At 38.7% G+C, this 24,388-nt stretch overlaps 2 protein-coding genes across 4 annotated transcripts in view; one reads left to right on the forward strand and one right to left on the reverse strand.

Moving 5' to 3' along the window:
• Positions 1-248: 248 nt before the first annotated feature.
• On the reverse strand, positions 249-7,251 carry ap3s2 (adaptor related protein complex 3 subunit sigma 2). Its single transcript, XM_026294245.1, has 6 exons — positions 7,060-7,251; positions 6,160-6,251; positions 5,535-5,646; positions 4,953-5,024; positions 2,246-2,353; positions 249-1,379 (listed from the first exon to the last, which is right to left on the reverse strand). Exons 1-6 carry the CDS (start codon positions 7,126-7,128, stop codon positions 1,254-1,256), a joined length of 579 nt encoding a protein of 192 aa, XP_026150030.1. The 5' UTR covers positions 7,129-7,251; the 3' UTR covers positions 249-1,253.
• A 3,847-nt stretch (positions 7,252-11,098) lies between these two features.
• Positions 11,099-24,388, forward strand: part of LOC113122326 (insulin-like growth factor 1 receptor) — a 40,132-nt gene continuing 26,842 nt past the window's right edge. For 2 of the 3 annotated variants that reach the window (XM_026293594.1, XM_026293595.1), the window contains exons 1-3: positions 11,099-11,264; positions 11,885-12,002; positions 18,335-18,901. In XM_026293594.1, the coding sequence (XP_026149379.1) occupies positions 11,259-11,264; positions 11,885-12,002; positions 18,335-18,901 (691 nt within the window). In that variant the 5' untranslated portion in view covers positions 11,099-11,258. Of the gene's footprint in view, positions 11,740-11,884; positions 12,003-18,334; positions 18,902-24,388 lie in introns of all 3 variants that reach the window. The other variant, XM_026293596.1, reaches the window with a different exon arrangement.

The following is a 24,388-nucleotide window of genomic DNA, read 5'->3' on the forward strand; positions in this document are numbered from 1 at the left end:
ACCTCTAAATTAGTGGAACAGGGAGCTGAAAGAATGCATCAACAAAACTGGAAATTCATTGTGGTTAAACAGAAAGAACTCTCCGCGTATGAGCCACAAAGGTTCAGTGTTTTGACCATTAGGATGCATGGTTCACGTGATGCCGGCCGACCACAGCCACAGTGACTATAATTACCTGCTTAAATGTAAAGAAAGAAAATCACTGCTTTTTCTGTTAATGAATTCGTGCCAACAAAGTGCAGCCACACTTATGGATATTTTGGTTTATTTCACTCTTGGCAATGAATGTCCTGGAAACAGAGACATTTTTTTCTTCCTTCAGACACTTGACAGGATTTCATGACAAAACTACCAACAGAGCATGGCTTACATAACAGACTGATTCTAAATACTTCCAATAATACACACACTCACTTAAAAAACTTTAAAAAAAAAAATTTGAGAAAGTCAAGTTCAATATTAATCCCCACAACAGATGTTGGTGAGTTGACAGCACATTAAAACTTGGCTAAAATTACACAGCATTCACTTTTGCCACACTGAGCAGTCTGCTGCACCCTGGAGAACAATTATTATTTTTCACAAATCACAAAGATGTCAGAGAGAGTGTATCAAAAAGAAGGAAAAATAAACTGTGTCAAGAGCCAAACAGAGCAGACAAATCCCAGTCTGTATTAACGTACACTTGGAACAGAAGAAAAAGACAGTGTGTTTCAGTAATTACAGCCCAATACAGAAGCCAATGGATCATATTACAGTGAACTGTGCTGAGTCCAAAAGCATAATGCCGACTGGAGTCAAGTGTTCAATCAAAATGAAGCCAGGACAACTGGGGATGAACATCAGAGATTTGGAAATGTGCGCAGGAAAATACACACTGGGCCAACACATTCATTTCTCTTTTGGAAAAGAGTAGGAAATCAATCAAAGACATTAAAAACATGGAATGAATAGCAGAAAATATATATTACATTATATTAATTTATGATGTATAGAATCAGAGTTTACATTATTGTGCAAATCCTTTAACTTAGTTCATCTGTAAGTTGTACACAGTAGAACACAAAACTAACCCGCAGTTTATCTCCCACACATGTGAAAACATTGGAATGAGAGAGTAAGCTGCTGTGGTAATAAAGTACACATATAAAAACTGTTTTTGTGTTATAAAACAGAGCTGGGTGGAGGAGAACTACAGGGAAATTGAGACATCAGTAGTACATCAGCCCTGCAGAGCTCAGCTGGATTGCCGCTCAGAATGGGGAGAGGCTCGGCACTTTGATATTGATGTCTCCGATGTTGATGTTGCGGGGAATCTCAGGCAGGTTCATGTTCTTCACAGCAGACACAGCACGAGCGGGGGCCGCTGACAGACCGCCCTGCCCAAACGAAACGAGCGACTGTGAGTGGAATTCTTCAGCATGTGATTACAGAGTTACCCTGAAGACATACATTTTTTGTCTGTATCAAATAAACTAAGTGTAGTGTGTAATAAACTAACATTAAGTGTAGCTCAGCACTAAATGCTGTTTGATTTCCACCTCACACTACAGATGAAAACAATTTAAAATTTGTGTGACGGAAACAATAACACGTGGTATGTTGTGTTACTTGCCAAATTTCCCATGACTATTAGCAACTGGCTTTCTGTTCTACGCCTACAATGGAAAAAAAAAAATTATATATTTACTTTTGTTCTGAATCTGACAATGCAACAGTAGTGCAATAGTAAATCAGTGGTCTGCTTTTTATTATTTCCATAAGTTGATTTCATTTGTGCAGCTGTGTCAGTCCCATTAATCTCCGTTTTCTTCTTGTTATTGACCAGGTAGCTAGAAACCATTGTTGAAGAAACAACTGACAAACCAGGTTGTAAAACTGCAACTGCGTGTTTTTAGAGCCTGGTTTGTCAGTTGTTTCTTCAACCATGGTAAAACATTAGGTTACAACATCAGGCATATTTGACATTCTGAAGAAATCTGATGTGGGCAAAACTACAAATGTCTAGAACCACACACAAATAATTATGGTTATATTTAATGTGATTTAAAGTTTCAAGTCAAAGTGAATGGCACCAGTGTGGCTACAAAGGGAAGCAAAGTAAATTTATTCCTCTCTCCAAAAGCACATTGCATGCTTTTGAAAATTGTCAGCAGTAATGGGAAGATTTTTACAACTTACCATTTATGGGTTAAAACATGAAAACACACACACATACACGCACAAGTGTAGTTAACAGACTGACCTCTGACTTCTCCATGCGGTTCTGCACCTCCACCTGAGCTACAATCTCATTCATGTTGGTCTCCAGCACCATGCCTCCCATTACCACTTCCTGCAAGATATAATGGACCTGCAGACAAACACAGCAGTTAATACACTGTGACAGACTGTACATGTCAGTTACGTTAAAGGGATTAAAAGAGGTCTCTTTACATGCTTGCTGTGACTTATATACAGAACACTGCCAAATGCTTCAGAAATGAGTGAATAATATCACATAGAAAATTCAATAATAGAATCTGGAGTAGAGACACATGCTGCCTATTCCTAATGGCAGCCAGATGTAAGTTTCTGAAGTTGTATTTGTTCTTCTTTAGCACTTTACACTAAATACAGAAGAGATGAGAGATGTACAAAACATAATGTTGGAAGAGTTCACTCTGGAAAGAACCGCTCACTCACGGCTCATTAGGAGACAGTTTCTATTTCATTCTTAGGTTTTAATTTGTGAATTCCTGTGGATAGAAAACAGGGGGAACATGAGACTGTATTTCCTTGCCTGCCTACTTTGATTTAAGGGATGATGAAATATAAAAGACAGTCATGCCTGGAACAGATCTAAAATTGGTCAGATACAATATTCCATAAAGCTGGGAAAGGAAATGAAAACTGGTGAAACAGCCTAAATCTCTGATGTTAATGTTAACGTGTTCATGGCAGGTTTTTAATTATAGGACTATTTTAAAACACTGTGTATGTGATACAATTTTACGATGCCATCAGTGTTGACCAGCTAGCAGAGCATTCTGAGAACAACTTGTTCTCTCTCCAGCAGAACTATTTCCAGTTTCATCTTGGAAACATTCCTCAGACCAAACTCCACTGCACCACATGACATCAATTTCCTGTTAGGAAAATTCAATCAAGATGGTTGAAGATATGTCCGATTAGTGTTGAGAAACACTTTGAGCTCGATTCCAGGAAAAAAAACAAAACAAAAACAAACAAAAAAAAAAAACAAGGTCTTGTTGTGACCAGGACAACAAGGACCCTTGAGTTTAAATGCATTTTTTTAAATCAATCATCGAAAAAGTTTTTAAAAGAAGAAACATTTCACATTGATGTTTTCTTTTCATCATTCCTTACAAAAAATTCTACTTTTAAAACAAAATGCAGGCCCCAGGCACACCCAACATCTGAGGTGAAAATGGCAAGAGGAGGAATTTCAGAGCTGCAGAATCGCTCTTTCAGCAATTTAATGACATCATGGGTCCAGGCTGATATACAGTATTAGTAGAAAATCTCAGCCCACACACCAACAAGAGGTGGACTAATTCCTACACTGCAGCTGTTCCTGAAAAGCAGCTGGCTTTTACTAGAAACATGAACACACATGACTACACTGCACAATAGGGTCACATCTTCACAAAAAAAAAAAGTTTCACTCATCAGAACTGTTTATAAAGTATGAAAAACAACCCATTTAGAACAAACTGCCGCACCGAAGTAGGCATGGCATAGCCTGGATAATAAATTCAAAATTAGGTTGTTTTTAAATTTTTCAGATTAAAAGAAAAAAATGATTTGGTGTGTTAATGCATGTGAATTTGTCAGGAGGTGAACCATGTGTAAATATGAGGAGAATAATGAAGTAATGTGCTGATACTTGGTCTTGGCCTAACCAGTAACATCACATTCAGAGAACTGCTGTCCAGATAAGAAACAACAGGTTGTTCTGATGCTGGAGAAGGGCCAGAGATCAGTAGGTGATTTTGTGCTGCTGAGACATGTATTAAGTCAGTGCTATACCTTTACTTCTGTGGCACTGATTCGTCCAATTATTAATTGTTTAGTTCAGTTGTTCCCAAACCTTTTCTGCAGGTCCCCCTTTTTTAGATGAGACACCACCCCAAACACACACACACACACAAGTGCACTTCTATTGCTTCCAAATCTTAGTGGAATTTATTTTAAACATTGTAATTCATACAAAACTGTACACTTTAGTAAAGGAACAAAATAAATACATGGGGTCTTAACTTCTTTACTTTCATGCTTTCTTGTTTTTGCTTCGGAAGCTGTGCTGTCTCTGTTGAAGCATTATGTTAAGCTGGGAATCCTCTCACAAACTTGTCCATTCACACCGGCAGAAGGCACTTTTGCATAACATTCAACAACGCTAGCAAACATTTTCATGTTTTGCTTTGATCCATCAAGATCTCTGAATTTTCTGTCACATAGGCAGCCAGGACCTAAGCATTAGACAATTAATGTTGTTGTTTATGTGAGTAAAATTTACTTTTAAAAATGCCAGTTGCCGGTGCTGGACTGGTGTTGCGTATGATGAATCAATGGTTGCTATTGTACTGAAAGTACCTACTCTGAAGCAGTAGCTAAAAATTTCCCACAAAACAGCGTTATAAGAACTATTTTAGTTCTCATTTCCTGTGGTGCGTACACATAAAAATAAGAGGAAATTCATCCAAAGGTTCTAAGACATATGGAAAAGTTTCTTTGGTCCGAAAGCACCTCATGTTATGCAGTAAGTAAAGCCAGGGATAAGAGCATTCTGTATTTGGTTTAAAAGATAACTAAAACAGTTAATCAACTTTGAAAATAGTTGCTGATTAATTTTCAGTAAGTAGTTGATTAGTAATCATTGCAATCACACAATAGCGAAATGCAGAGAAAACGTGAAAAAGTTGACTACAGAAAAGGTTCCCACTCACCTTGTCCATGTGGAATATGAGGTCCAGTTCACAGACGTTTTCAAAGCATTTATCCAGTGTTTCCACAAACACCTGTAATGCAGTGGATATGGGCAGTCAAACATTTCATTTATAAAGGGTGAACCTTCTAACGGGAAATATTTTGAAGATTATTATTTGAAATTAGGCTTATGTTGACATTCAAGTAAGTATGTTTTCATATCTTATTTTTCTTTTTGATAAATATCTTATCTCAGTAGGAGGAGGGAGCAGTTTAACTCACTCGCTCCCAATCCCAATACTGAAGACTTACAGCTGACAAGCTTTTCTGTTCATAAAATGCACTCCATTTTACTCCAAACACATCTTTGGTGATTATCTAAAAGCTTTCTCAGTCTTCCTGATCTTGTATGTGTGGTAAAAGTAACAGTGCATTAACATTTGAAGAAAAGCTTATTCTTGTTGGTTGTATTTTCACTTCAAAATGCAACAAAAATGTACTTAGGGAGTGACCAAACTTTTTGATACAACTATAAGAAGTGATGTACCTACTTTAAAGACTACACAGTAAACAAAGAACAATTCAACAGCATAACAACTGACCTGGATCAGATCTAGAATGCCAAGCTCGCTTTCAGATGAGTCCACACAGAAGACAAAGTAGAGCGTTGCATAGTGCCGGTAAATCAGCTTGTAGTCAGAGCCACCAATGAGACTGCAAGAAGATAATCAAAACTCAGGTACTCATTTATAATGTGTTTTATTTAGGCACCAGTCTAGTTAATAACACAAATAAAGACAACCTAGAATAAAATTAACAGCTGGGTCTGTGATGTGAGGCCAAATCTACTTTTGTGCATTTGCCTCCATCTAATGGCTGAAGTCGTGCTACAGCATCTGCAGTCAATTGATGTTGGCTACTCTAATGAAACCAAAGCAGTTTACAGTTTAATGTTTTGGCAAATTGTCCTAAATCTAAATGCAAGTCTCTGCCTACATAAAATATATGTCTCCAAATGCACAGAATCTTATGTTTCACATCACCTCAATCTGTCCATTAAATGAATCACAGTATACAGAAACCAAATTTAGTTGCAGGAGCTTTTTCTGCAGTGGTGCATCACTCACCACCAACAAACACATCTTTATAGATGTGCATACATAATAAACATATTGTTTGTTCTCAAAATGTGATTTATGGAAAATCACAGCACACAATGTTACTTGCCTTCCACCCTCCAAAAAGTTGCAAACATTGTCATCTCTCTTAGACACCAAATGGAAAGTCTCCCGAATGATCTGCTGCTGCATGTCTTCTGCCTGCAAGAAATTAGGTTAAACCTCTGCTAAATGGTACCCAGTGTAAAACAAATGTTAGTCTGCTCAGGTTAATAAATACAACCTATCATTGTTAGTGATTGATAAAGCAGTAAAAGCTGCACACAGACTTTGCAACACAGAAGAAAGTATAAAATTATAATAACATTTTAAAAATCTAACACATTACATGCATTTAGACTTTACCAGTCACAAATAACAGATGCTCATCTGTATTACTGCACCTCGCAGAAAAAGATGGACAAAAAGTTTAAGAGCCTTCACTGCCAACGTATTACTATATGTAACCAACAATAAATTTGTCTAAATATAATAACTTCCTGCTTGTATTATTCGACTTAAATTTTCCATCACCTTAAAACTCACCTCCAATTGTCTGATTTTATCTAACTTTACCTAAACAAAGACAGGAAAACTTTTATCTAAAGTCATTTCGCCAGAGAAAGGACCAACTAGTTTAACATGTTTAACCCGTGTTAAATCATATCTAAATGCTACCAGTTTAATGTTAATGTTGTTATTCATAAAACAAAGGTCTGTTATACAGAAATAAAGACTTTAAACAGAATAGTTGAGCACTGGGTTTGCTTCCCTACACCACCGCAAGCTAACTTAGCAGCAGCTAACGTTTTAAGTAAGTTGTTACTGACAAATATCTGAAACAACAAAATATAGTTAAACTGTGACAAGCTGAGAAAAACAGAACCAGCGCTAGCTAACTGTCTGCCAAATTCCAGTGAAGACGACTAAAAATGTCAATGTTTTGAATTAGAACCTCCAAAATACTCACAAAATATTGATAGAATCTGATCAGCCGCGGCTTCCCGTGGTTGTTAAATATTAAGATTGCTTTAATCATTGCTATTATCTGGCGTTACCGAGTCACAATATGAAATTATTATTTTAATAGTGAGACTGTAAATATTTCGACAACGTTAGCTGCACTGCTAAAAGGTCTCTGAACAGCCGGATGACTTCGCTGGGTACATCCGGTTGTGTCTCCACATTTAGGAGTCGGCTTGTAAAGAACACCTCAAATGTTTTGTTCCGGTCATGTTCTTTCTGCGTTCAAAAATCGTAAATATTCAGTTTTAGTCCGTGGAAAATCAAATATGTGTCATATATGTGTTTTTCATGTTATGCATGCAATATCCACGAATATAGCATATGAAGATCGAATTGGCCCATTGTTTTCCTTGTTCCACACGTCCCCTAATTCTCAAAAGGTATTGGAAAGTTTTTAGCCTTCAAGCACCATGAAATAGGAGCCTTGTAGTGTAGCAATTCTTTATCGCTTTGAGACAATTCTGTTAAGAGAGTTTTGAGGCTGTGTGTAGTGTTGTTAGACCAGTATCTCATGAATCATTCTTAGTCAGCACTGATGAAGGTTTACATTGTGACTGTTTCCCATGTGTCATGACAAGTTCAGAGACATTTAAACTGCCACACTTTACATAATTTGCTAGTCTTTGTAAATAATGAACCTGCAACTTAAGTATATTTAATAATAGTTACTGGCCCTTTTGAACCTTTGTCAGCTCCTTCATGCAGCCTTGAAATCATAGGCCAGTGATGTCACACCGTCACTATGTTTCTTTGTTGCTGACTAAATCAAAATAAAAATAATGTAATATTGCTACTGATATTTATGACAACAAGATTGGATAGCAGCCAAAGCTCTCAAAAATCAATGTACATGTGCCAAAAACGAAGAAACTTTATTAGCCAAATGGAGCAATAGTCTAGAGTAAACCCTCACCAACACTCAAGGCACATTAGGAACGTCAGAAATGGTTGGGTTCAATGATCATTTGTGATGTAATTGATGCTGGCATTTTTACATTTCAAAGTTTTACCTCCAATCCAAACATTCCATGCAAGACATTTGTTCTAGCTGTGTATTTGTGATGATTGAAGATATAATACAGCATCAGATTTTAATCTAAACTTATTCAGCATAAGCTCAGATGTTATTTATCAGCTGTGCCCTGCTCTGTGCAGCTTCACAACTGTTGTTGTCTTCAGGAGCACATAAACAAATGTAATGAAGAAATGAATCTTGGCTCTCAGGAAAGAGTGCATACAACAATAAATATAACCAATAAACTGTAAGTGCAGAAATAAAAGATCATAATAACTGACCCTGAAGGAAAAGGGAACATATAATTTCATGGATGTGTAAAATTGCATATTGTATGCTGTCTGTGTGAGCGTGTGCGATTGTATATTTCCCCACAGTTTAGCATCTATTTGTACACATTATTTCTTAACAAAATGTAATTTTCTTGTAAACAGTGAAATAAGGGCAGGGGACACAATAAATTATCTAATGATCAATATAGACTGTATACAGTATATATTTATGGAGTAGACAAGTATTCTATCTATTATCATGCCTACCCTGTAAAGTAAAGGTTCACCAGACAAACATTTTGCAGGTCTGCAGTCTGTGGTCAGTCTATGTCTGGAGCCTTGAACCACAACCTCACTACTATCAAACCAAGCCGGAAAACATTATGTATTTTACTGTGATCAGCCTCAGCAACATCAAAATGTCAGTGCACATTTCCTGTTCTGATTTCATGTCCATTAATTCTCTGTTGTACATTTTTCATCATTAGTGCTGCAAAGCCACCCAGACTAATGTCTGCATATCATCTATTGTCTCCCCCCACCCCCCCCACCCACAAATTCCCTTCCTCCTGCATGAGCACAGTGGAAAACAAACAGACGCTCATTAGCATGTGTGACCCGTTGGTGGTAAACAGGCTTATTTCCACATGAGTGCAGTGCGAGAATGGATTCCACCGGGACAGTCGAGGTAGGTGGGCCCGCAGGCTGCCTTCATGGAGACTTGAAAAGGGACTTAACAAATGCAAGTAGACAGGCACAACATTCTCTGGCATGGGGGGGTGGGGGTCATGTTGGTACAGTGAGCACTTGTTAGATGGTGACTCACTGTATTTGGACACTTGGGTGGTCACTGATATTCACTTCATTTTTAATGTGCATTTTTTTTTCTCTAGTGAAAATTGTTGGGCTGTGACAGATGCCAATTGCTGTCTGCCAGAGCTGAGGTAATGCATGGCGTTCCAATAATGCCTCTGTGCTCTGTGAAGTGATGAAAGCCGTCTGTAATTACAGGGATAATCAAAACTGTCAGAGGCTCTTTTATGGACAGTTTTGTTTACTGTCTGCTTCTCTCACAGTATCATAAGTTGCTGGCCTTCCACTTCCTTAATCTGAGCCTGAAACCTTAAAAGATCATTGCAACTCTACCTGAGTGAGGTCAGGTAAGACCAAGGCTAATGCCTGAAATGCTTTAGGGCGGGACAAAGGGTTGATACTGCCAGGGTTAGGTGGTTTATATCCACTATGACCTACAGCCTATCCCAGCTCTTTTTCAGGTGGAAGGAAGGCAGGGGTACACCCTGGACAGGTCACCAGTCCCATCACAGGGCCACATTATAGACACACAAAGACAGACAACCACACATACTCACACTCACTCCTATGTACAATTTAGAGTCACCAATCAACGCATGTTTTTGGACTGGGGGAGGAAACAGAACCTGGAACAAACATGGTGAGAACATGCAAACTCCACACAGAAAGGCCAGGTTGCGAACCCAGGACCTTCTTGCTGTGAGGCAACAGTGCTAACCACTCATCCACCATGCTGCCCCCTACAGAATACAAAATATACTAGTTTAAAAAACATAGTTCACAATATGTGTTTAGAAAGAACACACTAATATGTTCATATGATCAATATGAATTTGAACCATCACTTTTTATTAGAACTCTGTAGTTGATTTCTGTTGCCTCATGGTGGCAGCATTTCAGTGTCTTTTCAGAGTAAACCCAGACCCGGGTGTTGTTGCATGAGTTGTTACTAAGCTCCACAAAACATGACTAAATCATGAGATGTATCTGAGGGGCTGATTTTCCTAAAGCCCCAATGTCCTTCATATCTAACTGTTTTATGAGTTACTTATCAATTAAATATCAATTCTGCATCAGTAAATCATATTATAAATGTAGAAACAACAGTGGTCATATTTTATGTCAAGATAAGAACAAGACATGCCTAATACAGACAATTAGGTTAATTAACAAAGGCAGTTGCATAGTCGATGGATATTTCCATTTACTGTATAAATAACACACTGTGCATATAATGAAACCTTTGTGACTGCGTAGATTGATTAAGAACGTAATTACAGGTGGTGCAGACAGACACGATCTTTGTATAAGCTGCCCTTGTGAGCAGCAAAACAACCCGGATCCTGGATCAACATCCCGGGTTTCCATCACACCGAGTCGTAAAAGGAGTCGCTACGGCGGTGACCAGAGAGGGGGGGAAACAATGAGGTCTCACTCTGTCAACATTATTTTGTATCTATTATGGTGATGATGTGGACCTTCACAAATATGGGCAAAAATAAATGATTTTGACAATTGTGAGAATGTTTTTGATTATGGGCTATAGTTGGATCGGTGCTTGTTCGTCAGTTTCTGCAGATGTGTCTAATGTGGTTGTAGAAGGAAAGTGGGGATTGTAAAGCTGTCCAAATAATAAAGGGAAAGCAAAGAGACATGGTGTATTCATGCATATATCTTTTACGCTGTAAAAGGTCCAAGATACTGCAATCACACTATAAAACTGGTCTTCTTATGATCACTACGAGATCAGTCACCATGGTAACGGCTATTCTGTAGTGGCTAAACATAAGAGCACGTACAAGATCGACACTTAGACACAGGTGCGAGTAATCCATCTTTCCAAATAGAGACGATCTCTGCGCACGGCGCCGTGTTTACAGCGAACACAGCGGACTGCAGACTGAGACGCGGTGTGTGTTACCTGTACATTACCTGTCTAACCACGGTCCCTGCTCAACCGTGCTTCGACGGAGTGCACTAGAAAACCGAAGGACTTGATCTGAGCCGGAGCACCACAAGGCGAAACATACATTTTCCGCTGAAATGAAGGTGAATTACAGCTACCACAACAACGCGGTGTGTGTGTGTATGATGAGCCGCTGAGAAGGAGGAGGAGGAGGAGGAGAAGAAGAAGGAGGCTGCGGTCTGAAACCAGATTTTATCCTGAAATATTTCGAAACAAACGTCGTGTCGTCCACACACGGGTGCCGTGTATCAATTTAATATGTGAATGCATGCCATAGACCGCATTTTTCCATCCCAGATTTAAGAGGGTTTGACACGTTTTCTGCCTCCGGAGGATCCTTCAGCAGCGGGACGTTGAACGTTTTTTTTTCTCCAGATATGGAGTGTGAAGATGCGGATTACAGAGGAATCCCCACCGCTGGTTTAGCTGCACTGGTTTCACCATACACGTCAACGCGGTGTCGTTTTTGGCAGAAATAAACAGAACTATGAAAACACATTTTCTGGGCAGAGGAATAAATCGGTGATTTTGGAGCACGTTTGGACTCCCAGTAGAAACGTGAGAGCTATCCTGCTAGCCCGTAGCTATTAGCTCCATTAGCCGGCTAACAGCTAAAAGGTGCTGGCTGGAGATTGAAAAGCGTTTAAATCAGTCTGACCGGGATTCACCGACGTTTTTCTCCCCGCAACATATTTATTTACAGGATTTGGGAAGAGTTGCCGGTCCAGGAATGAAGTCCCGAACGGAAAGGAGTCGCTTGACCTTGTTTTGGGGGCTGATGCTGGGGCTGTCGTCCTGCCTCCGGCCCGCCACCGCAGAGAGTAAGTGCTGCCACACCAAGCCACCACACACGGCCAAACAATGTTTTCTATGCTAATGCTGTCAAAATATGGTAAATAAGGTTAGTTTGCTTACAGTAAGAGCTCCATGTTTCACCGTAAACGTCGCATATTTGCTACAGCAACCGATTTACATATTATCTTTGTGTATTTATAGCAAAACATCAGCGATATTAGTGTGTTATTGAAAATACGTATCTAATTACTTTTTACCTTAAGCCTACTAAATGGAAATCTATAGTACACAGCTCACTAGTACATGTTTCTAAACAAATATTATTTTATTAGTTAGTGAGAAATGCATTTATTCCCGTTGGTTTACTAGTGCCAGTAATTGTAGTTAACTTGGTTTTGGTAAACACTGATATAGGTTGTTGGAAACTGTTGTGGTGGTGGTGTATCAGAATCAACAAACAGTGGGTGATAAATGTTTCGGCAACAATACAAAACGCAAAACAGAAATAGGATTTGAGAAATAACAAAAGTGGTTTAGTTTAGTTTAACCCAACATGTATTAAACTGTGTTTTGTTTTCATATTTAAGAGCGTAAAACTACTGTAAAGGATTGTGTAAACAGTCTTTTTAGCCTACAGACATGTAGGCAGTTGAAGGTTCAGTCATTTTTCAGTCATATTTCATTAGCTTGTCAAGGTTTCTGATGAGGCAATTCGACCTGACCTGACCTGAGTGGAACAACAGTAATTGTCCATTCTTGCTGTTGTATGTAGGTGTTCTTTACAAAGCCTGACATATGTAATAATACTTCCTCAAGATCAACTGAAACCACAACAATGAACACCATTTACCCAAAGGCATCATGGTGTTTTTCTTCTGGAAGTACCCAGTAATTTATTCTCCTTTACCAAATAAACCTGTGGACGTTCTGACCTTGGAAATATTTACGTGAATATCAAACTGCTGCAACTGCTCAGATCAGGCACAGCTATACACCTTTCAATAAGGCAAATGATGGGAACCACAAGGACTGAGGTTATAAATTGTAGCTCAGTGATAATCAGTTGAAATAAATCTACTGTTTTAAAACTTGGACAGTAATTCTTTGACAGTTTGTACCATGTTTGTACTTAGTGCAAGGAGCAAGACTGACAAAACATGGCAGCACACTGAGGCTCACAACTTCTGTATCCTTGAAAACATTTTATATTTAATGAATTTTAAGTTTCTATATTTTTGTGTTGCCATCTGAATTTTTTCCAGGTTTCCAGCTATACTGTAAACTAGGCTTTTTGATTCATCCCATTCATCATGACATGGCTGGGGAGGGGTGGGTTAGTGGGTTGAACCAGGGTCTGGGTTTTAAAATAGAACAAGCCAAAGTACATTCGCAAGCAAAACAGACTAAGTTCTGTTGATTGGAAAGAGTGAGGAGCTTGTGAACTGTGTGTTATGGGGTTTACTGTTAGCCTCAGTGGTCACAGGACAAACCTGGAACCAGCGGAGAGAGAGGTACTCCCATAGAAATTCTGCATTTATTCTCACTCCAGTGTGGGGCTGTCTAAAGGTTCGTTGTGTGGCAAAAATGTCAGCATTGCTGCTGGTTTATGTATCAGTTGGGACTAAATGGCAGCTGGCAGGTTTGTGTTAACCAGGTTCAGCTCTGTTGCTGCAGACAGGTTTTCAGATGAAGCAAACAAGCTTTATCTGTTAAGAATGATCTTGCCAGTGCATTTCTTCTCACCTTGCCTCTCATGTGGAAAAGTATTTATGAATATACTCCCCCTTGGGCACTCTGTCACTAGCAGAATGGAAATGAGGAGTAAACAGACTTGCTGCAGTCTAGTGGCAGTGAATGAAGCACTGGCTTAGAGAGAGTATTGCTTCCTTTTTCTTGTTTTATGGAGCTTCTAGTGAATTTCCTTTGATTGTCTGTGGACAGTCTGTGCTGCAGCCAGCCAGGAAAAGGTTATCAAAAGTAAATATGTCATCCAGAGGCTCATCAGAGCTGCAGTGATAGGCTTGTGTACTCAGCTATTTAAAATGTGTCAGTGTGGGAGGAGAGGGGGGTGAGCCATTAAGATGCTACACCTGCTATCAGTATTTTCAGCTCAAGATGTAAATTTTAATCAGAAACTTTTGTTTAGGTCTTTTTGCAAGTGTAATAGGAGCAGCTCCCATAAAAGTTGGCCATGCTGACATTGCAGTGAGGCTGGGGTGACGTAACATCACTAGCCAGTGCATTTTTTTTTTACAAGCCTGCGTGTTGGGGTTGTATTAACAGGTATCAAGCTTGCAGATGGCTGCTGACAGTGTGCACTGACAAGTAGATTACAAAGAAAGACAGCTGCCATACCAACACACTGCCTGCCATACATCATACCAAAAGCATTTTATAAGGCCACAACAAAGTACAGAGAAGACTTACACTCTTAACAGTTCTGGTTGAAAACCCTAGAGCTCTTATCCTGCTTTTTTTTTTTTTTTAAATTTTAGAACCAAGTTATCCTCCATTAAAGTTTTAAATGCAAATATTATACTGCTTACCAGTGTGCTTTTAAACGTAATTCATGTTGTGGGAATTTTGAGAAGCTTCAATATTCTATGGAGAAACTGAAATTAACTGATATTTAAATGTATTTTATGTACGCTTTCAAATGACATTAAAATCAGTCAACTTTGGGAAGGTTTTTACATTATATGTATTTATTGTCTGTAGTGGTTTTTTGTTTTGTTTTTGGCTTTAGGAAAAATGAAAAAACAAGGGCCCAACTTTCTTTTGTGTTTTTAGTGGAGAGAGGTCGCTCTACCTGGCCATTTTTGTTAGTTTGCTGTTGCTTTTTAATAAATATTTATATATTATTTCATGGGCAGTACTGACTATAATATATTATAGGGATGACACTTTTCTTTCATCTTTTGACAATTGGATAACACTGATGTTTTTCAACTTCCTAAGCACCTAGGGTCTGAAACGTAACATTGACCGTAAAGAGTGCAAGCCCTATGTTAATTTGAATTAACATGCACTTGAAATTGATAGTGCATGAGCTGTGTCTTTTGTTGTAGTTTTAGTGTATGATTCTCAGAAACGTCTGCAGATGCTCGGTGTCTGTGCCACTGATGATCACTGTCTGCAGCCACCTGCACTTGTTGCTTCATGTTCTGTATGTAGCTTTTAAAACTAACAAATAACATTTGTAATTACTCTTAAGAGGGAAAAAGTGCAGTGTAAGTTGGCTTCCCTTTTTTGGGGCTAAACAGACTTCTATTGCATCAGGAAATTTTTAATCTTGTTTTCCTACAGAAGATGCTTGTTAGACCTGCATCACTGTGTTGGTTTTCCTGTCTTGTGTAATTTTATCATAGCTGAGCTCAGTTTTAATGCATCTTTTTTGGTGTCTTGTTAGAAAGGTGATGATCTGTAGAAAATAACTGGATAAGTTCAATTCACATCAGCTTATTTACTTTCATCCAGCCATCCATCCATCCATCCATCTTCTATACCCGCTTTTTCCTGAAAGCCAGGGTCACGGGGATCTGCTGGAGCCTATCCCAGCTCTCTCGGGTGAAAGGCAGGGGTACACCCTGGACAGGTCACCAGTCCATCACAGGGCCTATTTACTTTCACTAAAACAAATTTAACATATATTTTTTTATGTTCCTCATCCAATAGTAAATTTCTCCAGGTTGTTAAGGCTAAACACAGAACAGTCTTTTTTGCAAATGTAAAATGGGTCTATTTGTAAGTTGTAGATCTCATCCAGGATTGTAATGTGTCATTTTGTGCTAAGCTGTTGAATTGCATCAGGAAAATTTTCCATTCCCAAAAGAAAGGTTCACAGGGTTCTTTTGAAAATAGTGTGGTGATGAGGAGACACCCCGTGATTTGTTATTAGCAGTACACTCTGTAACTGATTTCATAATCTTATGCGTGAAGTTCTTTATCTATTTTAAATATTCATATTGAACATTGGCTTGCAGAGAAATATTTCACTTCTTCTTCTCTTTAAACTGGGATAATGATTTCCAAACCCCATTTCATCACTTTATTGTCATGTATTAGAAAATGGTCAGTACATTGAAAGTAAAATATATTTTATCACATGTAACACCATTACTTTTACTTAGTTGTAAAATAATACAGTAATGTGTCCAGCTCCCATGATGTCTAGTACATGAATCTGTGTAGCCAGAAGTGCATTTCTTCACTACCACATTTTACCTTTAGGACAAAACCTTAATAAAAATAACATTTAATTACACTTAAGCTGCAACTAAGTTTAATTATAAAATGCTCTAATTAAGAAAGACGTTTACTGCCTATCATCTTTTACAAACCTCTCTGCGTCACATTCATACAGTAAAACTTTATAGACCGGCATTAAAGCAGTAGTGTGACAACCTGTTAGCTGGTTGGTGTGAGTTTTCCATGACTCACTGCCCTCCAGCTTTTGAAGTCTAAATTCTCCTCACGGTGATGTGTGATAATAGCCTCCATGTTTCTGTGGGTGCTGCTGAGGCTTCAGGCTAAGTACTGTTTGGAGCACATGGGTGGGTGTGAAAAGCTGGAAAGGCAAACACTCCACCTCTTATCACCAGTCATCACTATCAAGCCTTACCAAACTTTTCTTGATGCGGGTTTGGATTATTTTAAGGCCAAACAGAATCCACTGTCTTTTTTATGTACTTTCCTTTGTAGTACTTTTGGTTCAGTGTATCTTTTTGTTGAAATAGAATCAGAGCCTACTGAGTCTCACTAACTAACAAAGTACTACTTGAGAGGTTAAAACAAATGTATTTTACAAGGAACACAAAAATGCATTTTTTTTTTAAAATTTGTTCAGATCAAAGAGCAGACAACTGTCCTTTGTCTATCCTTTGATCAAAACGCCAGATGTTTCATTTCTGCTTCAGATAAATCACTAAATCATAATGTATACAAAGAAGTGTGAAAGTTTTCTTATAGGGGTCACTACACTTGTAAATACAGTTGTAAATGTTTATTCATGTTAATAGCACACAGGTGACATTACGAGACTGCATTCCTCACATCAACCCAATATTCAGTTTTCAAGGAATAATGGTAACAATCAATGTGGATGCATTTGTACCTCATGTTAGTTAATAGATTGTGATGTTAAGTTTGCTATTTGGTTGACAGCACAAAGGGAGAGAGGAGGAGAGAACAGGATGCAGTAAGCAGAAAGAGCACTTGGGATAAGCTACCGTATAAATGTCACATTCTGCTTAGGAACTGAAAACCCCTAAGTCTGATCCTCGAATCACCCTTGACTATTAGACAGAAAACGAGAATACCCAGTAAAAGAAAATTGGCCCAGCATATCGGCCCAAAAAAATTGGCATTGGCCATTGGCTGCCGTGATTTCTAAAAATCAGCATCAGTCATAGAAAAACCCATATTGATCAACCTCTACTAAACACTAGGCCTTTTTACATTGTTTGTTCAAGGCAGGGTTATTGCATTCACCATCACATTCTTTTGCATAAAAGGTACAAATGCATTATGGGGGCCATTGTTGACTCTGCATAGCGGAGGTAGTAAAATTGCTGTGTCTGGGCTGGTTCAGTGTCTGTGCCAAAGGGGAGAGTACTTGTTAAACTCCACTGTCATTCATTTTCTCCTTTGTTACACAACTTATTCTATCACATATACTGTATTTGATCAACTCTTGTGTGTACATGCTTAATGGTTTATCTTTTATAGTAGAATAGTTTCTATGACTCTGATGTCAGTGTTATAAAAGGAGACAGTGAAACAAAAAGAGGGTCATATTATGAAGACCTAAAAGCAACAATAGCCTGAAGGCAGAGCAGTCTAAACTTTATTGCACTCTTAATCTAAGCTTGAATAGAACCTGACTGAAATATTTACTTTGTCACACCATGTTACGTCCACACTGGAAATGAGAACCCTAAAGTAAACATGTTTCTGTCAGCAATAGCCCAGCCCAAGTGTACCATCAATACTAAAAAAAATAATAATTCACTAAACATCTCCTTATAAATATAATTACAGTAAATATTGTTTTGTATAGTACATTCAGGGGTGGAAAAAGTACTGAGATCCTTTAATTAAGTGACAGTATAGATACCAGTATATACTAATAATACCCTGTAAGTAAAAATCTGCATTCAAAATTTTAATTAAGTGAAAGTACTAAAGATATTGGCACCTAAGTATAGTTGAAGTACTAAAAGTAAAAGTACTCAGAGGCAATGCTATGTATTTCTTGTATAACCAGGGGGGCCCATCGGTTCTAAAATATTTTGATCATTTTAGATATTACATGCTACACAGTTATCTCACCCTTATCTCTTTTGCTTTCCCCCTACAGTCTGTGGGCCCAGCATCGACATTGGCAACGATATCAGTGAATTTAGGCGTCTAGAGAACTGCACTGTGGTGGAGGGCTACTTGCAAATCCTGCTCATTGGTGACAAAAATAACAATAACATTAACCAGGACGATTTCCGCTCTCTCAGCTTTCCCAAGCTTACGATGATCACTGACTACTTGCTGCTATTCCGGGTGTCTGGGCTGGACAGTCTCAGCACGCTGTTTCCCAACCTCACTGTCATTCGTGGACGTAACCTCTTCTACAACTATGCCCTGGTGATCTTTGAGATGACCAGTCTGAAGGACATTGGTCTGTACAACCTGAGGAACATCACCCGCGGTGCCATCCGCATTGAAAAGAACCCTGAGCTGTGCTACCTGGACTCTGTAGATTGGTCCCTCATCATGGATGCTGAGTTCAACAATTACATTGCTGGGAACAAGCAGTCCAAGGAGTGCAGCGATGTTTGTCCAGGCATCATGGAGAATAACCCTCAGTGCAGAAAGACCATGTTCAACAACAACTACAACTACCGCTGCTGGAATTCAAATCACTGCCAGAAAGGTAAGTTGACTCTCACATGAGAGCTCATCAGGGATTTGAATTGTAAATAGATTGTGCAGACAGTTGAGCCCTTGGCCTGCTCTCTGTAGATGTGGGTTTGGGACTGTAATGAGTAGCCCTGTCTCTACAGCTGTGTCCTGCTACTTGTCACTTTAACTGTTGTGTTGTGGCTGGGAGCAAGGAGGAAGGAGGTGGGATGATCTTATGCATGACGGACTTCTCTGCAGATATTTGCTGTAATATATTGTACCCCAGGTGTTTATGTAAGTAAAAAAAATGAAGGAAGAGAGAAACACAGTTATCAGTTCAGACTGCCTCAAGTCAAGCAACTTCTGGCTGTAAAATGTCAACATCTGTTTGTGTTTTAGAGTGGTTACCTGTAGTATCACAGTGTACTGGATTTCTCTTAAAAGAGCAATAGCTCATACATTAACCTGTGTTGTGTTGGGTATTTGTTCCTGATCTTGTTTAAATCAAATGTCCTCACCTGCCTAAACAAAACAAGTAAATTTAGCTACTCTAAGTGCAATGTGTGTGAACTCAGCCTTTTAATTTTGTGTTTATGACTGCAGCATTTTAGATGGCTTGTTTTGCTAGTGCATTTCAGACTATATGTTTTGGCTGACTGTGTGTGTGTGTGTGTCTGGCTGAATTGTTTCCCTGGTGACTGGCGCCTTGCTGCAGACTCAGCATGTTGATGTTTTCAGTCTTGTGACATGAAAGTGTCGCAGGACTCGCTTATATCGCATGAATGTACATGCAGAGTCATCAGCATCGTTATCAAACGCACTCAAAGCATCGACAGAAATGCAGACACATATATATAAGCAGACAAATTACAGAGATACCAAAATATCTAATATGCACACGAGCCTGGCTTATGGCAGAGTGTAGGCACGTTGGAATCAGGACGTGGACTATGTTGGAAAAACAAGGTGCGGGATCCAGGAAATGTCAGGCAGAAAAGGGTATGTATCATTTCTATTGTCAACAGGAAGATACTATACAGAGCACACACTAAAATCTAGACCCCCCTCCAACCTTTGTCTGTCCTTTCATTTGTAAAAAGCTGAGGTTTCTCTCCTGATAAGACACAATATCAGTTCATGCAACCAGTCATTGTACAAATAGTGACCTGGTATGTCCAAGATATGGGCAATCTACATTTGCGTCTGGGATGCAGGAAGGGCATCCATACACAAGATTGAACTAGGTATTACATTTCAAATTCTGATAATTTCTGTGGCCACTAGTGTCTATTTTCCATCATAAACAGAATTTGCCATGAGCAGTGTTGTTGTTTTTAGGTTGTCACTTCTTGGACTTCAGGCCACAACACAATGCAGTTGCACGTTTGACAATAGAAACACCGACATTGTATATATATATATATATATATATATATATATATATATATATATATATATATATATATATATATATCTGATGCACAAATGTCCAGTAGTAAGGCGGTGAAGTGTAATGGCACGGTACAATTTCTTCTGATAAAAAGCCACCTTGAGTAAAGAGACTAGACTAAAGCATGTTGTTTTTTTGGATGTCTGGGACTGGTGAAGGACAGGAAATATACTCCTGCAACAGCTGTTGCTACTACTGTTGATTTTACTACTACCTCAACTGTTGAACCATGTGGTGCTGGTGCTACTACATTACTTTTTTATTATTAGTATTATCACTACTACTACTACCCAGACAAAGTTTGTAATCCTTACTATTAATACTGCTTGTCCTGCTGCGGCTGCTACTTAACTACAGTTAATGCTAATGGAAGCACTGGGGCTACATTCTGCTTGTTTGCAGATGCATCATGCTAGAAACCAGCACAGCTCTGGTCCACTTACCTCTTGACTAACTGGTGCTAACATAGTGATGTGAAAAATCAAATTTTCTTTTACATGTGGAATGCGTATTCTGTTCAGCTAGCAAAAAAGTTCAAAAATAGAAGAGGGAAAAACTCAGCATTCTAAAGGAAAAAAAAAAGTAAACTCCTCCACTATCCTGAGATATGAGGGTCTAGATAATTTCACAACAATTGCCCCAGAGCCTTTCAATTGTAGTTTGTCTCCAGCCAGAGCTCAGAACCTGATTATTCTGATCAGGCACTTTGAGCCAGGATTAATGGCATTTTCTTAATTGATAGGTTTGATGTTTTGTTGAGACAGTCTAAATATACTCAATATAGATGAAATGGAGAATGACCCCCTCTGATGGCGCATAAGCGGTCTACTGGGCTCCAGAGGGAGTGTGTCAACCAGGGCAAATGGGCCATCATTTGCTGCTGCTGCTGCTGCTTTAAAACAGAATTGATCTTGGACAACATGAGCTCTCCTGTTTTCAGCCCGTGTTGCTGTGCTATTTATTAGGCAGTTTATTGGAGACGTCTGGTGGTAGTAAAACCAGGTTTCATTAAAGTGACGATGGCTGATAGCTGGAGTGGTTGAGCTGGCTGAGCAAACAGTGCTCAAGTGGTGGTCTGGTGGCAGCAGTACCTGCAGATCAGAGGTTGTTTTACTGTTTATACTGTACTCTCCTCTGTGTTAAGTAGTATGTATTAATAAAATAGTAAACCCTGTTCCTGTTATACTTGGAATCATTTCTGTTTACTTGATTTTGTAAGAGTAGTAGCAAACACTGTGAACATTAAGGGCCATATTATCATGATTTTATTAGGTCCTTTCTGATACCACCTTGTATCAAGCTTCAGTAATCTTATCAGGGATCTATTGTTTGGATGTGTGCCTTGCTCACAGCCCTTTTGCTGTGATGGCATGAAAGTCAACTTTGTATTCACAGGCATTTTATTTTCAGACCCATTCATTCATCAGAACATTAAATACCGGAAGGGAGAAGTGTTAGCCTTGTTTTTGTTGAGTTAATATAAAGACATGCTTTCAGTCTGAACTCATTCATAAAACTGTTACAGAGAAAAGAGGTTTCAAAGCCTGTTTTCCTCTCTGGGAAAGTGGAGTGTTTTTTAGTCGTGACAGTGGGGGCTGCATTCTTCAGTGTTTACTTCCCTCATTTGTTTTTTGGAATCCGGTTTGGGTGTTTTGTCTTGTTCATAACACATAAGCTTCCTCTAAAGATGAGCCATGTCCGTGCATGCTGGGAAACAAACTCTCTCTCTCCCTCTCAAACACACAAACCCACACACACGGTCACACATCGAACATCATGGGGGATGTTTTCCGGTGCTTTGTGTGGTCTGAGGAGATGAAAGCACATCATTAAAGTACAAAGTGGAACTTCTGGGATTTACTGGAAGGATTTTTTCTTTTGTGAACCCCTAGCTGAAAAGATTACACATTAAACTTGTATTGTCTTCAGGGTTGTTGTTCAGCCTGCCACTAGAGCCACCACATGTTTGATATGTCAGTGCTTGCTTTTTATATTTATGGTCATTTGGTTGGTATATTATCATTTGGTACATCATGGTCTAATATAATATACAAAAGTCAAGTGCACATGCTGACATATTTGTGTTTTTTTTTTTTTTTTATATAGCAATAACTGAGTCACAATAAGAAGGGTGTATGGAAACAAATTTGTAAACTTCATTGCTTTTGTCTTCTAGTGGTAGAATCTATCAGTGTATCTCGGAGAGACAGGGAGAGACAGGGAGAGACAGGGAGAGACAGGGAGAGACAGGGAGAGACAGGGAGAGACACTATGGAGAGTCCAACACAGAGCAAGTGAGTTGTGGACTCGGCCCCAACCCCCTCCCACTCCTGTTTCTGGCTGGTTTTGACTGTGGTTGATCCAGTGTTTATTTACGCAGTGCTTTTCTAGTGCTAAATGTGAAGCTGTTTTAAACATATATTTTCTTGATGTGAACTTGACTTTTTCAGTTTCTGCCTCACTGATGTTTTAAGGGTTTTCAGTAATGAACCATCTCTTCGTAACCTTAAAAGTTTTTGCTTTGTCACAGTATGTCCTATATGTTGTAGCTGGATTGTGTTATGGCGTTGTGCTATTAAGTGTTAAATTGTGTTTAGCTTTCTGGACCAAGACCAGGGATAGTCTACAGTCCTTCCACAGTCTGTAATAGAGCTGGACAATAAAACAGCCTTGATAATTTTTACAAGAAAATGCTTATTTCAATTTCTAATATATCTGTTTTTCATCTGTCACCTTGCATCAGCACCACAGTGATATGGTTACATAGCTCACATCTATGGCCAAAACAAGGAAAACACACATTATTACAAAGGTGAAAATGTGCAAATGTGAGTCAGATTTCTGCACAAGACAAGGAAATTATGTCAAAGGGAGACAAAACATCAGTGGTTTGAAATGGTTCAGACTTTTTAAAGCTGGACGAACAGCAGAGTGATATCTGCTGTAAAATATATCTCCTCTATGTGCCGACAAAGACGAAATTAACAATAAATATTTTCTTATTTGCAAAAATAACATTACAATCCCAATACACAAAAGGCCAGAGTCTGTGATTTTAAGCTGCAGCAGAAGCAACAACTTTGCTAACAAGCCTCATGGTGGTTAGTTCAAATCCTGGCACTGGCACTTGCCTTTTCAGTTGGATTATGTGATATGAGAGCCCAAATAGAGGCAGGGACATTGCAAGTGCAATTTCATATTTTATAGTTGTAGACGTGATTCCAGTTAGAACACCGGAAACCCAATTTTTTAAGAGCTAATGAATGTTAACTCTGGACATAAAGTTCAGGACGGAAACATATTTTTTCAACAAACAGTGCTGCCTCAGCTTAATACAGACTGCAGGTGAAAGTGGAAGAGCAGCTTTACACGCTTCTGTCACGATAACTGACAAGTAGCTGCACAGCAGAATTACATAGGCACCATGAGTATAAGTATTACACCATGGTTGTTGCAGAGAGTGTCAAATTATTGTGTTGTGATTTCCATCCTTTCATTATCATTAGAGAGGACCATGGGGTTGTTGGAGCCAGTTACCTTGTGATTTATGTCGTTAATTATCAGTATTGATCAATAGAGCCCGACCAATATATTGTTTTGCCAATTTTATCGGGCGATATGGGCCTATCACAGATATATTGGTATCGGCGAATATACCGCCGATATTAACATTTTTTTTTTTTTTAATGTGCGTTTAAAATGCGTTTATGTATATATATTCTGTTTATGTATACTGTATTCTATATACAGTACCAGTCAAAAGTTTGGACACATAAATTGAAATGCCAATGTCTGTGCAAGTGTATCCAAACTTTTGACTGGTACTGTACTGTAATATACACAAATAATAGCGATATATCAGTTTTTTTTTTTTTAATATTCGTAATATCGGTATTGGCATCCGCCCAAAAAAACCCATATCGGTTGGGCTCTATTGATCAATATGAAAAATATATAATGTGATAATATTTTTCGATGTTTCGCCCAGGTCTACTTTTTCATAAGGTCATATTGGCTAAGTTTGTATAAAGATAGTTTATTATACTGAATATTTTAATTTGACACATA

The sequence above is a fragment of the Mastacembelus armatus genome, chromosome 3 (genome assembly GCF_900324485.2).
Source record: "Mastacembelus armatus chromosome 3, fMasArm1.2, whole genome shotgun sequence".
In the NCBI taxonomy this organism is placed as follows: domain Eukaryota; kingdom Metazoa; phylum Chordata; class Actinopteri; order Synbranchiformes; family Mastacembelidae; genus Mastacembelus; species Mastacembelus armatus.